Here is a 20506-nt window from a genome sequence, read left to right as displayed (position 1 = left end):
AAAGTCTATTTTTCATATAATTTTTTATTTTGTTAATAGTCTGTAAAGCAGGTTTTGATATTTGATATTGATTTGAAACAATATATGAAAAATAACAAAAATTACAAATAGGCCTATAGAAATGTATAAATATATATAAATAATGTAGAAATAAAAAAACAGAAAACTTTTTTAAAATGCCCCCCAAATGTTTTTTTTTCCACATATATATTTATTGTTCAAGTTGAGCTATTTGATCCATCTTGTGACATTTTTATATTACTGTGTCATATATGTCACCTTCAGTCATTCTCTGCAAATAAACAATAAAAGAGATAAAATGTATGAAAAGGTATGAATGTGCACAGTATGGACAGAATAATACATTACTAAAATAAAAAATCTAAAACAAGGAATTTAAATACGCACAAGTATATATGAAATGTAATGTAATATATTGTATGTGCATAGTAGTACCAATAAACAAGGTATATTTAAAAATAAAAAATAAAAAGATATATTATAGATATATTTATGTATTTAATTTGTGGAAAGTTGTTTTAAATATACATTTCCATGATATTAGTTGAATACAGATACCTTATATGTAGTTGAGTACAGCTTTATATCTTGTTCTTATTAATAAAAACTTATATTTAAAATATATTTACACATTTAATTAGTGGAAAGATGTTTCAAATATAAGTTTCCATTACAATAGTTGAGTACAGATTTGTATCTTGTGCTGCTTGCATTCGTCCAGCAGGTGGTGCTATTCATTTTATTTAGCTAACGTAGGCCACGCCCCGCCTATTGGACATTCAACCCCGCCCATAGCTGACCCCGCCCCATCCCGCGTGCCGCAGCGAGATGCTATTGGCTCCTGTATTATTTGGGGCGGACAGCAGCAGTTCCTCTGCCGGACCGCTAGGCGGCACCGCTCGCGATTACCGCACACTCAGCTGCGTCAAGTCAGACAGAACTAGATAAAAATGTAACGGAAATTAAACGTTTTGTCCTTCAAAATAAATCTGAGGAGTTCTATTATTTGTACATTTTGATTATTACGGTGTCTGAAATAACAGACATTTTATAAATTACGTATTGGCATCATTGCAGGTTGAGCATTTAAAGCTGTAATTTTGCAACACAAGTTTTTAATAAAATGGCACGGCTTTTATTTTATATTAGATAAACAGGAACAGATGATTCTCAATCAAACTAGCTTCACACTAGTCTTCCATTCAACAATCTTATTTAGAAGGGAACGCTTGATATGTGAAACTATCGCGGGATATATGAGCATTGTTTTAGTTACAGTGCATGTTGTACAAACTAATTGTGATTTATAGTGTGGCACAGCTGTGGTTTAAAATCCTGGTATGTTTAGGGACAGAAAACACTTTGGTCAGATTTACAGAAAGATGGTGATTTAGGTTACAATGATAACTCTCGCGAGATTTTTCGTGGGTCTGGGGTTCCCTTGTACACACGACCTCCACTCTCAGGCCCAGTCAAAACAATGCAGCTTAGCTGGCCTGCTGCGTTTAGCTAGCTCTAAATACTAAACAAATTATTGACTGCTAACTTTGTCGAAGTGTAAATTCGCTGCATGGTGTTTTATTTCGGGAAGGTTTAGTGTCGTCTTCCCCGCGGTTAGTTTGGTCCACAGCTGTCTGTGCGTGTCGGCTTCTCCCGGGGGTGTTTGTTTTGTTCTCGGTGACGGTTGGAAATGGAGGCGGCTAACAGGCGTCTGAGAGCGGCTGAAAACACGAAGGCAAGCGACAAGTAAGAGAAAGGAGGAGGCGAAAGCAGAGTGGGCGTCGTTATTAAAATCAAACTCGGATTAAATAACCTCCTGCTCGGTGGAGTGGTAGCATGGTGGAGCAGGCGGCTGCGGTGTAGACGCTAACGGGCTCCTCCTTCGCTCTCACCGGGGAGGCTCAGCATGGCCCCGGGCTCACTGGTGGCGGCCTGCCGCAGCCTGGCCCTCTCTACGTGGCTGCTCTCCTTCTGCTTCGTCCACCTGCTGTGCCTAGACTTCACCGTGGCCGAGCGGGAGGAGTGGTACACCGCCTTCGTCAACATCACCTACGTGGACCCGGCCACTTCGGAGCTCCGCACCGAGAAGACGGAGTGCGGTCGTTACGGGGAGCACTCCCCGAAGAGGGACGCCAAGGGGGTGGTGGTCCTGCCCGCAGCCCCGCACGACCGCCAGGCCTGCGACCCCAACAGCCGGTTCTCGGTGCCCGCACAGGCCGGGGCCTGGATAGCGCTCATAGCCAAGGGAAACTGCACCTACAAGGACAAGATCCGCCACGCTGCAGCCCACAACGCCTCGGCCGTGGTCATCTTCAACGTGGGGTCGACTAATGCCAACGACACCATCACCATGCCCCATCCAGGTACACCTCATTTTATCAGTTTTTGCAAGTGTGCAATATCACAGGTGTCCTTTTAAAACCAAGATCTAGTGTGTTTCATGCTAAAACTGTTTGTCACTGTAATAAAAGTAGTCATGGTGACAGCTGATGACAAAGTTTTATAAATAATATTTATATTTATATATATATATGACTGCTTACAACAGGTTCACTTATACAGGTGCAGAATTATTGATTATATGAATTTGCTAGACTGTTTTCTCTTTAACACGCGTTATTTAAAATCTTCAGTGTCTATGGATGTGACCATATGATCATCCTCAAACCACTGACATTATTTGATTTTAAAAGTTACTCTGAAAATCACAGCCAGGGCTGCAACTTGTCAAATGCATTGATTATTTTCTCGATTAACAGTTGTTTGCTTATAAACTGTCACTAAATTAGGAAAAATGTTGATCAGTGTTTCCCAAAGGCCAAGATGACGCCCTCAAATGTCTTCTTGTTTTGTCCACAAACCAAAGATTTTCACACTATTGATATAGAAGAGTAAATAATATATGTCCATGTAAGAAGCTGAAATCAGAGAATTGTGACTTATTTTCTTAAAAAGTTACTCAGGCCGACTAATCGCTTATTAAGATAGTTGCAATCAATTAAGAATTGATTATTCAATTAATCTTTGCAGCTCTAATCACAAGTCTGCCTTAATGTAATAATACATGTCGTAAATAAAAAGTAATAATGACAATAATGTAACAGTGTAATAAGGATTTGATTATATTTGTCATTATTCTGCTTTTTAAAGCGAAAGTGATCTGATAAAATGGAAGTTACTGTTACTGTATTTTTTGGTAAGCTCTTCAAACAGGAACTTCACTAAGGTCAAAGGTCAAATCAGAGGTCAGGATTAATATGTAGAAGGAATAACTTGACATAAAGCTATGAAACTGCCACATATCCAATAATCTGCTCACAACTAATTTGGCCTGACAACAAGAAAAAATTAAAGTTGTTATTCTCAGTTCTGCACTCTGAGAAGTTTCTGCCTTTTGGTTCATAGGACAGAGCTGATGATTCTTTTTCTAAATGATGTTGTTATTTATTTGACTGGTGACAACAGTTCAGGTTTTCAAGTACAGAACAATTGATTTTCTGAACTTTCTGGACTGTTTTCACTCTAACACATGACTTAAAATCTATCAAATCTATCTATAATCTATAAAATGTAAAAAAAAAAAAAATGTCAGAATGCTCATCACAAGTTCCCAGAGCCCAGAGTGACGTCTTCAAATTTCTTCTTTCATCCCACCAACAGTCAAAAACCCCAAAACTTCCTATGTACTGTCATAAATGACAATAAACAGCAAATCCTCACATTTAAGAAGCTAGAACCAGCAAATATTTGACTTCATTTATTTTATTTGAAAAATGACTCAAACGATTATCACCATGATGATGGTGATAACAGCTCAGGTATGGAGGTGCAGAAGAACTGATAAACATAATTTTCTGAACTTGTCTGAGTGTTTCTGACTTTTTCATGTCAAGGACCACCACGACAGATGCACATTAGACCACCAGTTTGAGACTAAAACAGTCAGTCAAAACAGTTAACCCCATTTCCTCCCCAGTTGTTTCAGTTTCTAAAGAATGTGCTAAAAGTTAAAATCTTCTTTTCCTGTTTTTGTTTTTGTTACAGTTCACTCACTAATTTAGATTTTAGAGATGTTCCAATAACATTTTTTACCTTCCATATACAGTTTCTAATACCTGAATGATACCAAGGAGCAACCTAAAAAACGTTAATATACATTGGCTGCATGATATGATAAAATAATCAGATTGTTATTGTTGTGACAGATATTGCAGTTGTGATATTAGTGAGTTTTGCATCACAATTTTTTCATATTTTTTCATCAATTAGGCAATTAATCGATTTCTAGATCAACAGAAAATTACTCCGCAACTGTTTGGATCATTGATATAGTGCAGGGTGCAACAATAAGGTTTGCCCACTCGCTCAGGGCAAATAAAACTGGCAACACATGTGGCCGACCTGGCAAGTAATAAAATTGAACTATGTTCATAATCGATTGACCGGTTAAGTAATTTTCATGTTTAATATCATATTAAATTGAATATCTTTGGGTTTTAGACTGACAACATAAGATATTTAAAGACCAGACTAAAGTATTAATTGAAACTTATTGTTATTGTCTTGTTAAATTAATTAAATTAAATGGTTTGTCTTTAATATGTCAGAATTTAGTGAAATGTGTCCATCACACCAAGGCGATGTTTTCACATTTCTGCCTTTCCTGATTCTGAGTCCAGAAATATTGAATTTACGATTACATAACTCTCAACTGTGAGAATCTGCAGCTTTTATATCACGATAAACTGATCTTTTTTGTGTTGCTCAGACAGAAAATGCAAACTGAAGACCTCTGGGAAAGTGTGATGGACATATTTCACTATTTTCTGTCCTTTATATAGTTCAAAACAGTTGGCTGATTAATTGATAATAAAAAGAAAACCTAGTTGCAGATGTAATTGTAAAATTGTGCTGAGTCAGGCAGCTGAGAAAAGTGACAGCAGTCTGAACTGGATCCCAGTCTGTCTGAACTGGTTATCAGACGTGGTCCTGGTGCCAGCAGACAAACTGCTGACTGAAGGTCTCTGACGCTGCTGCTGCTGGACCAGCCTCCTGCCGAGCTGCTGCTGTGTTGTAATCATATCTGATTTCTATCAAATTTAATTAAGTCTGAGATGTGTTGTTGGTCTCCATCATCAGGGAGTCCCGGTTTGACTGAATCCACATCAAGTGACAGAGAACCTTGTTCTCGTCTGGTTTGATTCAGTCCGGAGAAACTCGGTGTGACGTGTGTCAGCAGTTCTGATGATTAAGTGTTGAATTACATAACAGACACGCTGTGCTGTAGTAGCAGAGGGAAAACAGGGATCTTCCAGTTTAAACTGTTGTTTTTATTCTGCTGAGTGAAATCACAGACTCACAGCTGTTTCTCTGTCAGCTGGAAGCTCCTTCAGGACCCCCCCCCCCCAAAAAAAAAACAAAACAAAACAACAACAACACAGAATCTGTTTACTTTACATCAACTTTCTCATGATGCGTTCAGTGTCAGGGTCATTTTCTGGACTTGACCTAGCGGTTTTTCCTCTTACAACATCCCCGGTGAACTCGCTGGACATCGTTCTTTGAGCACATTAAATCATTTCCCCCAGAAATAACATCTGGTGGACATCTGCTGCTGGGTTCATGTGTCAGGAATTCCTGAGTATTGCAGTGCTACAAGTATTGAGATTTGATATTATGGTTTTGTCACAATGTGTATTCAACATCTATTAGCTTGTTTCCACAGAGGAAATATAAGCCTGTGAGTTCAGGAAATGTAAAGAAAAGAATCCCAGTGCTTACAGCCCCCCACCTCCATCAGGTTTTTAATCCTGTCATCACGTCCATGTGGTGTTTTTTCATGTGTTACAAGATATCAGGAGCAAAATAAGCAGTAAACACCATGTCTGAGCATTTCTTGCTTTGAAACTGCAGTGAGCAAGGACAGTCTCAAAAAACAATTCAGTCAGGCTGAGTAAATGATAGGGATGTGACTAATGTACCTGTCAACTAAATGCAGATTTTAATTTAGACTAGTCTAACAGTAATAAAAAAAAAAAGACTCAGAACGCAGTTAAAATTGAGCACAGCTCATTTATTGATAATGTTAAACACTGTCTGAAAAAATGCTGTGTATTAAGAGCCATTTGAAGCTGTTAATCAGAGTCTACAATCATCAGATCTTTGCACTGTGCAATACGAACATTGCACATTAACCTACAAAACATGACAACAGCTCACTAAATGCGTCACTTTTTCAGACTGAAAAAGTCTGAAAACGCGTGATTAACTTTCTGTTTTGCGACATTTCAAAAGGTTTGCTTCAAACTCATTGACAGTTAGATGAGAATTCGGCTAATCGAAATACTCAATTATAGCACTTGAGTAAATGTACTTAGTTATCTTCCACCACTGAGGGTTTCATACTGACTCGTGATTGGCTTCAAACTAGTTGTGATGTCACAAGTCCTGCTCATATGTCCAGGTGTTAAACCCGAGAGTTAAGGTGAGCTCAGAGAAAACAGAGACTTAAAATGTGTGGACAGAGAGGACTGGTATCGGACCAGATGCTGTACTGGCATCGTAAAAAAAATGTGACGGGTGCATCTGTGGGTCCAGTCAGACCTTTGAGCTGTGAATTAGTTGTTAATCCATCTGAAAAACCGTCTCTGTGGAATCAGCTGGATTTATCATTCCTCACTTCATCCCTCAGATTAGTTCAGAGCTGCTCACAACAACAACAACAGGACAGTTTGGTCTCTGCCTCCAGTTTGATCTCAAACAGTGATGACAGGCAGCATGTTTGATGTTCAAAATGTGGAGACAACGACAGCAAGGTCATCATAGAGAAGCTCTCGTGTGATTGGACGGTTTGTGTCGAGCCATCCAGGCAGAAACAAGGAGTGTAACTTCAGTGATGCCTTCATGAACTCCACTCTATCTTTGTGATATTATAGAGCTTTTTGAGCGCGGACACTTTCTACAAAGGGCTGTTTGAGGGTTTACACTTGTTTCTATGGATTTATGTTGATTTAAAAAGTCTTGAGGAGGATGTATAATCTCAGTGGGGTCCTCACAGATGTAGAAATATAGATGTGTGTGTGTGTGGGAGAGAGAGAGGGACATTGATCCCTGGGGTGTATTTTTAGGCAGAGACTCATCGATTTTGTTGCTGTGTTTCAGGGGTTATTGCGGGTTCAGTGCCGGCCCTGAGGGGAATTCATTCAACTTGTCACGAAACCACATACATGCGCACACAGCCACACACACACACACACACACACACACACACACGGAGGAAGAACAAGTATATCAACTTCTGAACAAACACATAAAAGTTTCATCTTAGTTTCCTCAGAAGATCAGTCAGATTTTATTTTATATTGTCTTGCTTGTTTATGTTTATTTGTCAACCCATCGTCATTTGTCATAAAAATCAAAACAAAAAAGTTACAAAATGCACCGTGGTAGAAAATGACTGAAAAGTAAGTGTCAAGTTGATGAATAATCTGTTGAATAACTCAAAAACTGCATTCTGACTTTTGATGTCAGAGGAAGTTCAGATATGACTTTAGACTTTGGGCTATCTTAATTTCTTGCTGGTAACTGATTAAAAAAAAAAACCGATAAACATTAATTTTAGTTTAACTTTAGAGCCATAATATGTGATGTATGTGCGTAATGTATGTGATTACATGTAATATATGAAATGTAATGTATGAAAAAATCAGATTATTGTAACTGAAACTGTGATAAGCGATTCGATTAGTGGAAATGATCATTTTTCCATCACAATTGTCATATTTGCTGGAAAAAAAAGAAGTAAAACAATTAAAACCAAGATGATGTGATATTTATTGAATCCTGTACCAAACAAACATGTTGTCTTTCATCTGAAGAACAAGATATTTAGGTCAGGTCACCTCTGCAGCACCACAGTACCTCATTTTGAATATCTTTCCTGGTCTTATTGCAGTTGTGATAATATTGCATTTAATTGTGCAGCCCTAATAAGCAACATTTCCACATTAAAATGTCTAAGAATGCTAGACATAATATATTTTGTTTAGTTGTGAACTTGCATCGTCCCAGACGTTTCCAACATTTTTTAAATCCAAAGAAATTCAAAATTTTCTGGAGTTTCTGGATGTTGTTGATATCAGGCTTTGTCTTTGCATAAAGTCTTGCCTAATTTCCCTGCAGTTTTTCACAGAGCGTTGACCTTCACCTCATCCATGTTCGTGGACAACTGAACATTTCCGGAATGCTCCTTTAATACCCAATCATGATTGTTTCATAGTCAATTAATCAGTTAATTATTTTCTTGACCGATGAATAGTTGTTTGTTTTTAAGGTGTCGATCAATGTTTCCCAAAGTCCAAGATGACATCCTCAAATGCTTAAAGATATTCCTGATGTAGGGAAGTAAAAAAAAAAAACAACCTGAAAATATTCACATTTGCTGGAAACAGAGAATGTTGACCTTTTGTGGCTTTTCTACTGTTTTTAATTTAATTTTTACACGACATCCAAACCTTTTTTTGGAAATGGGGCTTTTGCTTGATGACAGACAGACAGGACTCACTGTGACTGGGCGGATGGGTCTTGTTCCAGACTGATTACAGGGATGTCAGCAGGGTCATTAGGATCCTGGTTCAGTTCCAGGACACGATGAGCGTTCCACTTCACTTACCATTACTGTTATTGTGTAAAAACTTTCTGCACAAACTGTCCTGTCAGCTCTTCTCGTAGCAACATCTGTCTGCACATGTGACTTGGTCTTCTCAGACATTAGAGCTGAGGCTGCTGATGAACCAGTTTTTCTTTGTCAATGTTTAATCTGAAAATGAGTTATTTTACTTTGATAACTGAAGTTATGTTTCACCGAGGGAGTGAACGTCCCTCTAGAGTCTTTTCCTTCACCTTTGGGGTTGTATGAGGTTGTGTTAGTCAGGCCTCAGTCACAAGGACAACCTCAAACTACTGAATTGCCAAAATTGAGTCAAAACAGCCTGAATGCAGCTCACACACACACACACACACACACACACACACACACACACACACACACCCCTGCAGGGCTGAAGGGAGGTTGTGTTTGCGCTTGTTCACGAACACAGAGATGGTGTTTATGTGTCCTCAGAATAAGCAGCTGTTGAAGGTCGGCGTTGCGGTTTCCTTCTGTTGAAGTGTCCTCGAGCAGCTCACTGAGTCCTTACCAGCTGCACAGTCTGACCTTTGACCTCTGATTACCGTATGAAGGTCAGGAGCCAGGGCTGTTTTCGAAAAGAGACACATGATAACATCCACTTCTTCTTTTGCTGCTGCGTCTTCTGCTTTCATCTTCCTCCTCCAGACTCTTCATTCATCACTTTCAGTAGCTCGTTCTCTCCAGAAAACACTTCAAACATCAATATTATATCATATAGTGATATGAGGTTAGATATCGTCATAAGGTTTTTTCCTTGTTTTAATAGTTGCAGTGAAGTGATGACATTTTTGACTGTTTTAGCTGTTCTGTTATTTGTTATTTGTCTTTAGTCACTAAGTCATTACATTCACATTACTGATGATTGTATATGTATATATTTATCAAAAATCTCATTATGTTAACTAAGGATGTTAACGATTAGTTGCTGTTAAAGATTTAACCAATTTAAAATGTATTAATTGATAATTAATCATTAGTCTAGAAATGGCATTCATTGCACCTAATTTGACATGTTTTGTCCACGCAGGTCATTTGAAACTAAAGATGAGAATGAGGAGGAAAAGAGATTAAATGAAAGTGTGAGAATGTGTGAAAGAATGAGGAAAAAACCGCACAAAATTTGCAACCCTAGCATGCAAGCATAACATGTCGTCAGTCACGACCTATATGATCAATAACTGTCGATATGGACCGGTATGACATGTCGCCCAGGCCTAGTTTTTAGCTGTATTTTGCTAAAAGCAAGCTCAATTTCCTATAATTAAAGGTAGATTTTAATAAAATTTCACCATATTAAAGAAACAAGCTGATATTTTCTAAATAAATTCTGCCTAAATTCTAATGTTACACTTTAAAAAGTATCACCAAAAGAACAAATAAGTAATAAAAAATGAAAAAATCAACAAATAAGAAAGTTGTTGACTTATATTATAACTTTAAATATGTTGCTGTTCTGCAGGCACATTTTTCAGGTGTATGATTGAAACTAAATTAAGCACAAAGATAATCACATCTGAGCCGACAAATTATCATAAATCTCACTACACAGTGAAATCAAGTGACATCTTCTCAGCCCTGATATTGAAGGAAAAGTCTCGCCTGTAAGAAAAGTATAAATTAGATTATGAGGGGTTTAGATGTGCAGTGGATTATATAAATATAATAACTCTGTAGTGTCTGTATAGTAATCCTGTGGTCACTTATATAATCTCGTGTTCAAACTTCTTACCAAACATGGAGGCACACTGAGATGAAGCCCCCGATATACCACACGTCATCCGCCATGTCAGGGTTAACGTTTATTTTTAGAGTCTTGGTCTCTGGTGGGTGGGCGAGGAGCTGGTCGTCATAGTGACGGGTGGAGGCGGGGGGTTGATGAGCAGAAGTTTTCATTGGATCAATGAACAGGATGCAGGAGCTGAAGAGAATCTGTTAGAACTTATTTAAAATCTTATTTCAAGAGCATCAGCAGCTTACAGACATTTCAAACTGTGATGAGAGCAGGAGCTGTTAGTCAATTAATCAATTAGTTGATCAGCTGAACTCTTTTGATAATTGATTTAATTCTTTCAGCAAAAAAGGTCCAGGTTCCAGTGAGGATTTACAGATTTTCTTTGTGACACGAAACTAAATATTTTCTTGACTATTTTTAATATAAAAAAAGAAGAAAACAGTTGAAATATTTGTGTCTTTGCATTTTACAGAAAGAAACCATCAGTTAACAATAAAATAATTGTTAATTTCACCCGAATGTCACTTTAAAGTTACTATACTTGATATTTTTATAATGACTGTGAGAAGGGGTTACTTGTAGTTTGTGAATTATCAGCTGATCTTCTATTTTTGTAGAAACATTGTTAAACTGTTCTTAACATCATCGTATATTAAATATAAAACAACCTGAGAATTATTATAAAGGAACTTTTGGATCTGTTGTACAAACTATGGTTGAGTTTTTCTAATAACTACATAATAATGACCTTTGTTAAAATCTGCCTCTATAGAAATTAAGAGAATAACGTTATGACATCAAATTATTAAAAATGCTACAGTGAAAGAACAAGAAATTAATACCAGTTGTAGGCCTGTGTATTTCAACAAAGGAAACCAAGAAAAACTTAGAAACTTTTCCATTTTAAACAACTTTAGGGCCATTTAAGTACAGAGTCCCTCTTGGCTCCCATGCACTGTGCCATACAGAGAAAATTGCTCAAACTGATTAATTGATTATCAAAATAGTTGGCGATTAATTTAATAATCGATTAATCACTGCAGTCTTAATCCAAAGTGTTTGTCAGATGTAATAATTAAAATTAAATGATCCCACTGTTATATTTGTGTCTCCTGGTTTCAAAATTAGGGAGCAGTCAAAACATACAGTCAAAAGAAAAATAAACAACTGGTAAAATAAATGAAATGATGATATAGATTGTTTGATTCGGGCATAAAAGAAATCTGCAAACTTAGTTACAGTTTATGTGATGATAAAGGCTTTGAGAGTCTGAAAATTTTTAGATTTTGATGCTGCACAAACCATGAGAAAGTACGTTTACGGACTAATTTACAGTGTTGTTCCCTCCTCTCCAGGTACGGGTGAGGTGGTCGCCATCATGATCCCGGAGCCAAAAGGCCGCGAGGTCGCATCACTGCTTGAGCGCAACGTGACGGTCACCATGACGATCACCATCGGGACGAGGAACCTGCAGAAATACGTGAGCAGGACGTCGGTGGTGTTTGTGTCCATCTCCTTCATCGTGCTGATGATCATCTCACTCGCCTGGCTCGTCTTCTACTACATCCAGAGGTTCAGATACGCCAACGCACGAGACAGAAACCAGGTACACACACACACACACACACACACACACACACACACACACACACACACACACACACACACAGAGTTGTTACCTGAATTCTGTTGTTGTCGTCTTTATTATTTTCTTTTTAGACACGACTAGGTTACGGACATGTGGCGCTGAGACAAAGACCCTTTTAGACCCAGCAACAATATCATCATCCGACTTTCCAACAGATTCGTTCTCATTTTATTTTGGATGCAGCTGCCTGCACCGGCTCCCTGCAGGCAACACGTCTCAGCTGTGTCTCATGGGCGTAACCGCGCCCTGAACCGGAGACTTCACTTGCGCCCCAAGTCATTTTTTCAACAATACACGGGTAAACACGAGTTGATGCCCAATGAAAAGGCGCTGAATAAAAATATTTATCTACATTTTGCAGCCAGGGCAGAGCGTGCTGCTGTCCGGCTTTCTGCTATGGTTTGTAGCTTGACCCTCATCTCCCAGCATGCAATGCTGGACTGAGTAATATTTAACACCAGAAACTCAAGGTACGGTAATACTATGACAAAAAGTCTATGATATGACGACAAACAAATTGAAAAATTAACTTACTGAGTCGTGTTGAAAAGTGCTTCTGCTTTCCTTTATTTAATAGGTTAAAATTAAAGTAGCAGCCACGACGTCAGCATGTGCATGTGTTTTAGTTTTAGTTTTATTTGCCATTTATTTGTTTACATTTTATTGGTTTGTTTTTACAGGGACGTGCACATTAATAAACATTACTGTAAATGCACCATAGTTAGCCAAGAAGCTATTTTCATCTGTAGTTCCTGGACAGATGCAACAAAGTCACCCTAAAAAAATATAGAATATGAGGTGAGAAAGGTGAGAAAATAAACGAGGGACACTGTTGAACGCTAAAATATGCAAATGCAAAACAAAATCAATGCAGCAGTCAGTAGCAGTCCCTCTAAAAATAAGTAATATTTAGGGTTTGACTTGTGAAGGACTGTGGTAAATGTGATAATCTCTCTATCCATCCCTCCTCTCTGCCGTCTGCAGTCTTTGTTCTGCACAAGCTCACATGCAGGAAGCTCATTAGTAACACGGTTACCTGTCACGGCTGAGAAATCACCGTTCCCCAGGAGAAATCTGCCAGGTTTCTCTGATTCTCTACCACAATTACCACAAATGGGTTTTTAATTTACACGATGTTCAAAGATCAAATTGCTGGAGAAAGACGACTGTAACCTGGTTACTGGAGTGCATGTAAACACGCTGAAAGTCCCCAAACAGCTGAAGGGATTAGAAACAGAAAGAGAATCATCATAACAAACAGCTTGCGAAATGAAATAAAAGTGCTTTTATCCGAACTGTTTGCACAAGTCAGAACGCATCACTGCCGCTGAGGGGGAGTAATGATGACAGCGTTTTCATGTCTGCGTGAAAAGTTTTTAAGTCTTACAAAGAAGAGATTTTGTAATCGTTTATGAGAAACTGATGGAAAAACTCCCAGAAGAGGCTTGTTCAGTTTGTGGGGATCAGATCAACATGGTTATAATCACTGAACCGTGTTAATGTGGAGCTGAAAACAGGTGTTGATGTTTCACAGACATCCTGTCACTTCTGTCTCCTCACCTGAGACTAAATCTCCCAGAACAGAACTTTTTTAATTTAAAAAATATCAAATTTCTCTGATTTCAGCTTCTTAAACGTGAATATTTTCTGGTTTCTTTACTCTTCTCTGACAGTCAACTGAACTTGAGCTTTTGGAAACAGATGTTTCTCATTACTGTCCAACATTTTATGGACCAAACAACAATTAATCAAGAAAATAATCGGCTATGAAAATAATCCTTGCAGCCCTAAAACCCCGCCTCCTCCTCTCTGTCTCCCTCAGCGTCGTCTTGGCGACGCGGCGAAGAAGGCCATCAGTAAGCTGCAGGTTCGCACCATCAGGAAGGGCGACCAGGAGACGGAGGCCGACTTCGACAACTGCGCCGTCTGCATCGAGGGCTACAAGGCCAACGACGTGGTCCGCATACTGCCCTGCAGGTGATTTAAACCCACACACACAGACACCAAGGACTCGCCTCGGTTAAACCTGCATTTTTACTAAAGAAACTGGGAACAAACACAAATTTTTGAAAAACTGCTTTTAGTTTCTGTGCTGCAAACACCTGGAACACTTAACAAAACACATGAAAACTGAACACACTTGTACCCGTAGGTCCATTTAAAACCATGATAATAAACTATTCTGTTCTTAAACTGTTGCAACTGTGTTCTGTTGTCGTCTGGTAATTGTATTGTTTATTTTATATATTTATATATTTTCTTTTTGTATTTTTCTGATGAAGCTGAACTCTTGACATCATTGTAAATGAAGGCACGGGTTGAATGAAAAATGAAAGAACAAGACACAGGGTTTTTCAGGTGTCACGTTGTTATGTTCGCCTTTTTTACTTGGTGCTAAAATGGGCTTCAAAATAAAATAACTTTGGAAAAAGTTTTGAATATTACTCTTATGAAAACAGGACGTTGCCTTGCTTTTCCTTTGTGATGATGGAAGCTCTGCCTCTCTGTTTACTTGGAGTTCAGACCATCCCCTTGTGATCAGAGAAAAATATTTTCTACAATGACTGAATTTGTTTTTCCCAAGTCTAGTTGTTACGTATCACATCGAGTTGGATGAGATAAAAAAAAAAAATGAAAGCACATTTATCCAGATTCTTTCTGTTCTTGTGTAACTGCACCAAGTGAAAGCAGCTGTAAACATGATGAAGTAGTTTTCTCGGGTGTCTGTAAATGCAGATTAAACAGCAGGATAATTGATCCCACTGTGTGTTTTTTCTTCCTGGCAGACATTTATTTCATAAGAGCTGTGTGGATCCGTGGCTGCTGGATCATCGCACGTGTCCCATGTGCAAGATGAACATCCTCAAAGCCCTGGGCATCGCTGTGAGTCTTAACAGGAACCTTGGGAGAGGGACGGGGAGGGGCTGTTTTTAACTTGTGCTGGATATAATAACAGATGCTTTATTAATGGTTGAATAAAACCTGTGGAATAAAATCAGAACATGTACGCAGAATTAATGCAGTCTGGATGCTTTAGAAGCAACATAATACTGGAAAAAAGCATGTACTCACTTGTTTTTGGTGTAATAGCATCACTTGATAAGCCCACATCAGAGTATAGAAGCTGCCAAACCCACATGAAAGTCACACAATTTTATTTTTTTGATCAAGGAACCAGTATGAGTGATCAGACTCAAAACCATGGTTACAGTTAGAGGGGCGCCTGATAACAAAAGTTAAAATGAAGGTTTGTGTTCGCTCCGTGGTTCAGATCCTCTCTAACATTCATTCTTCCTTCCTTCTTAACTGATGCTACAACAATGGAAGTGAATGGTGACCGGTTTTCAAACATAAAAAACAAATCACTATCATGCTACTCGTCTGGTGTAATCCAAGTTTCCTAATGCCCCGACATGCCAAGTTGACCTGAAAGATGTCATTCGAACCACGTTTTTAGTCTGAATCTTCACTGTAGATCCTTAACTTGGAGCCACGTGTGTGTTCTTGTGCGCACTACTTGAACTGGGTGTGTGTGGTGTGATGGTGTGGACACACAAGTGAGAAAAATGGCATCAAAAAATTATAAGTGCTTGGTCAGATCTTTAGTTTTGTTTACTTGGGTCATTTGTGGCTGAATTTAACCCACTTAGAAACAACCTCCAACTGCGCTGTGTGAAACGCAAGTAAAAATAGTATGCAGTCATTTGCAAACAATCTGCATTTACCAACAGTGGTTTTACAAAGTATTCCTGAGGCCATGTAGTAACGTACTTCATACGATCCTGTGTTTCACAAAGTGGTGAAGCAATAATTTTTGGAGAATTTCACAATTTTTCCAGTCTTTTGTTGCCTCTGTTCCAACTTTTTTGGAACATGTTGCAGGCATCAAATTCAAAATGAGAGTTTTATTATCACAGTATCTGTTTTATTTATTTTATTTACACAGCCTCTCAACTTTTTTGAAGCAGGGTTGTAAGTTCTTGAACGGCTGATTGGCTGAACATTGATATTTTTGTCCAAAAATGTAAATAATCCAAAACAGTTACTGTTTCTCTATTGATGCCAAAGGTTCAGAACATGTTTCTCAGCTCTGATGGCGTTTGTTTTCTGACTCTGTTGAATTGTTTCTGTCCACAGCTGAACGCAGACTGCCTGGACGACCTGCCTCTGGACTACGACCTGGCCCTGGGCGGCGTGGGTGGGGTTGGCGTGGGAGGGGTGGGCGGAGTCGGAGCTCTGGCCCTGGAGGCCGTGGTGTCCGGGGCGTCCAGCGACGGCACGCTTAGCGAGGGCGGCTCCTCTGTGGTGCTGGACCCCGGCGTGCGACGGGTGGGGCTCCCACAGGACTACCAAGACCCCGACACCCTGAGAGACAGCCCTGTGACGGCCACCACTGACACGCACACAGGTAACACACACTGAACGCTTGTTGTTCAGTGAGCAGATGAGTGGCGTTATACTGCCACCCAGTGGCATTTCTGCTGCATAACACTTGATCATGATGTTGCAGTTAAAGTCACATTAAGAAAACATTTTTATTCCTTCATATGAAGTTTTTCCTGCAGGATTTTCTGTGAGGGAGGAAGAACTGAAGGGGGAATCTAAAGAATTTAAATCACTGAATGGTCTGGCTCCAGCTTCTTTCTCAGACATGCATTTTAGATAATTATGTACCACAAAGGTCCCTCAGGTCTTTTGCAGCTGGCCGTCCCAAGAATTTGCACAGTAGAGCACAGGGAGTCAACTTTTATCCACTGTGGCTGTTTTCTTTGGAAAAGTCCAATGTGTTGATCAGAGGGACTGATTCTTAAAAGAAACCTTACGACTTTAGGACATTTTTTTAGCCTGGCTTTTATTAACAGTGTTTCTTTGTTTTAACTCTGAAACACAGGATAAAAAAAGTATAAAAATGATTATCTATTTTGTTGACTTTAATTTACTTTCATTGTTGTTATTGTTAAATAGGGCCACAGAATTTAATCAAAGTTTTACCGAAATTGCAATATGGCTTTCTGCAATATGCAAATCACAGGAGGTGCAGTAGGGAAGACATAACGACAAAGACAAAATCATTAATTTCTTGATTTCAAATTAAGCTCAAAGTGACTGAAGTCTTGTTTGTGATGACTTATTTATCAGAAAGTCTTCAGTCTAACTCAGTCTTCTTTCTCCTCCTCCAGGTGAGCTACAGCCAATGGCAAGCAGCGCCTCGGTGGCATCCTTAGTCATCACCGTGGAAACGGGTCTCTCAGATGAGGAGGGGTCCATGGAGCAGTCTCAGCTGGGGGACAAGTCCTGAGAGGAGCCTAACAGAACCAAACCAGAACTCCCCCCTTCCCCCCCCAGGGCCAAAACGGACTCCAATCAGGTTCAGATTTTTTTTGAACAGACTTCAGTAGACCTGAAGCTTCGGATCTGAACCAAACCTGACCGCGCTCGTGACCCACGACCTGGTTCTGGTTCTTCCTGGTTCCAAGTGGAAACCCAGAACCAGCACCAGTGTTTTCTCTTTGGATCTGCGTGATGAAAAAAAAAAAAAAACGTTGATAAACCAAACCAACTTGTCTGGACCCAAGGTGGACATGAGCCTTGCTAGAAGCAGGATCACGACTTTGTTTCATTTGAATAAACGCGAGTGTGTGTTGGTTCTAATCTGGACCTGGTTTGGCTTCGTTTTCAGTTTCGTGTTGGATCGGTCGGACCCAAAACCAGACCTGGTTATCCAGTATGTTCACCTTGGTCTTAATCCCTGGCTCTCCTCTGTGTTTTTCCAAGGTTAAACTGGAACATAACTCACTCTACCCATCTGTTGTCGCTTCGTGCAGATGTCTTAATCAACCCACATTTGCCTCAGTTCATGATGTTACTAGGAACTTCTTTCTTGGTCCGACCCATCTGTCATTAAACCTCCACAGCGACAGGAAGAAGTTCAAATACAGTCATACAGTCATTTCAAATATTGTGGAACTCGCCTAGACGTTCGCTTCCTGACTTATTGGACTTTTGGAAGAACAGAAGGGATTCAAACAAGCCACATTTCTATTCGAGGATAATCTCAAACTCACCTTGGTAGGTAGGTACTCATGTGAAACAGGGTAGAAATGGAGAAAGTCGGCTGCCAAAAGAGGATCCACTCTTCGAAGGCCAATGATCTCCTTCATCAGCAAACCTGGAGGATCTTAATGAACGAATGCTCCAAACAGCAGGTTGTGTGTTTTTAAAGCGTCCGCGAGCAGGAATCTAGATTTATTTCTACCTGTTCTTCTTCAGTAAGGAGTCCTCTTGTCTCTGGACCTTCGTAGAATATTCTGTTACCTGGTTTTCCAGGTAGAGAGGCACAACAGCTGAACAAAAACTGGACGGGACTCGTTCAGAAACAGGGCTGCTCATGTTTTGTCCTGGTCCAGATTCTTGGAAGTTTTAATCTTCTGGTTAATTTAGCTCATTTTTGATTTGCCTGCCGATGTGCCAGGTGCTGTTTCTTGATGTGTGGGTGACGTCTGCGGTGACTGACTTTAATTTTTTTTGGAAAGGAAGACTTTAATTTTGAAAGGACACACCAGCCACTCTGGGCAGAGGATTCGGTTTGTTTATTTTTTTTTTGTGTTTTTGCTAAAATGGTGGCAGTATTACAGCTACAGTTTGACTCCAATATTGAATAGCAACTACACACAGTATTTTATTTTTTCCTATTTTTTGCCTGTCTGTATAATTCTAGGCTCCTTTATCTTTACGATACTCCGACAGTATTTGGTTTGGATGCTTTCTGTCCTCGGCTGTGGTTCTAAACAGGGTTCCTATGTGCATCTGGAAAACTGACAGAGACTGTTTTTAAGGCTGTACAGAATATTATAATGTAAGAGTTGACAAAATGTAGAATTTCACTACAACAAACACTAGATTTGGAAGTATGAAACACATATTGCAGCTTGGGTTCAGAGAAAATGGTTAGGAGAGTCATGCCATCATGACGGAGGAGTTTTCAGCTGCACCACCACCTATTCTCCTCTTTTAAATGGTTTCTCTATTTCTACAGTTAAAACCATCCGTAACGCAGACACTGCATGCTTTTTGATCCTGTACATCTGATTTGTTAGCTCGTATTACACGTTTTACAATAAAGACAAACAATAAAGTTCCTTCAAACAAGATGACCACACCCTCAACATTAACTGGATTTCCATCCAAATGTGCAAAATTTGGAAGGATTTCAGCAAAAGAAAATATGAATAATGCATGTTTTCATCCACTAAAATTATCAAACTGTTAAAAGTTGGTTTTTCCAGATAAACAGTTGGTGGTGATAATTCTCCACTTAGTTCTATTAAGGCAATACAATGTGATCCAGTCAGACCTCAGTGGTGTAAAACAGTCTAGAAACTGATGGAAATATGACATTTCCATTTGTTTCATTGCAGGTTCCACTGCACATTGTTACATTTCGCTTTTATTGGTACACAAGTTTTTAAGCAACTTCTCAGCCAAGCATAAAAACAGCTGCAATATTTCAACATTTCTTTGAGTTTTTTTCTTTTGCCCCTTGCGTTGAATTCTCTAACTGAAAATGGGCAAAACAACAGGTGGATGCAGACACACCCCATGTTGACCAAAAGGGACAAAAGGCATCCTTTGTGTAATTTTGCAGTTAATGCAAAGTAAGAAAGTAAAAGAAATATATTATAAACCATTGCAGAAGAAGAGGACACAACAAGACAATGTAATTATTTGAACAACAGACCAGAAAACATGATGGAAAAAAGAAAATTCTGTTTGTTTCATGTGCTTGAAACAAATTTCTGGGAGGTTCCATTATGCTTTGTCATATTTTAAAAACAGTCGCAATCTTTTGAGATTGTTTCGAAATTTTTGCTTCTCATTCGTGTTGTGCCAAAATTGAAAACAGGTGGATGGAAACACGGCAAAGTTCGTAACAAATCTTTTGACAGCAGCCATGTTTGGAAATTAGACCGTGGAGCTGCTCAGACTGTGAGACAGCGACAAATCGAACATAATGCGTGCAGTGTCTGCCTGGTTTAAAGAGGATGGAAAGACTTTCCTCATCAGTCTTCCGCCGTGGCGTCTCTCCTGAGTCAAAGTGTTCTTTAAGCATTAAAATGCCATGTAGGAACCCTGTCCATAGTGTTGCCTTGTTCTGTTGTTTTACTGTCCGTCCATCTGTCCGTCTGCCTGACCACCTGTGTCCATTACTGTGGCCCCATGCTGCCTTTTTTAAAAAAGAAAACATTTACCTTTAACCCTGACAATCAAGGATCGGATCTGTCACTTGCGAGTTGGGGATCTTTTCTCTGAACTTTAGCAAACGTTTTTCAAACCCGCATGTCTGTGCACCACCAAGGGTGTTAGCTGCCATCGTCATTTCCACTAACGTCACCAAAACAAGCTGTGAAAGATGCAA

The 20506-nt window shown here is 39.3% G+C and overlaps 1 protein-coding gene across 1 annotated transcript; it reads left to right on the top strand.

Moving 5' to 3' along the window:
• The first annotated feature begins 1092 nt into the window (after nucleotides 1-1092).
• LOC146305355 (RING finger protein 150-like) lies at nucleotides 1093-18788 on the top strand. The gene is made up of 6 exons (XM_084712799.1): nucleotides 1093-2384; nucleotides 11798-12048; nucleotides 13913-14067; nucleotides 14877-14973; nucleotides 16228-16498; nucleotides 17271-18788. Exons 1-6 carry the CDS (start codon nucleotides 1928-1930, stop codon nucleotides 17387-17389), a joined length of 1350 nt encoding a protein of 449 aa, XP_084568925.1. The 5' UTR covers nucleotides 1093-1927; the 3' UTR covers nucleotides 17390-18788.
• Nucleotides 18789-20506: the final 1718 nt, after the last annotated feature.

Source organism: Lutjanus erythropterus, chromosome 23 (assembly GCF_056507025.1).
Source record: "Lutjanus erythropterus isolate fLutEry1 chromosome 23, fLutEry1.hap2, whole genome shotgun sequence".
In the NCBI taxonomy this organism is placed as follows: Eukaryota; Metazoa; Chordata; class Actinopteri; order Lutjaniformes; family Lutjanidae; genus Lutjanus; species Lutjanus erythropterus.
Note: the sequence above shows the minus strand (reverse complement) of the source record. Positions and strands in the feature narration are given on the sequence as shown.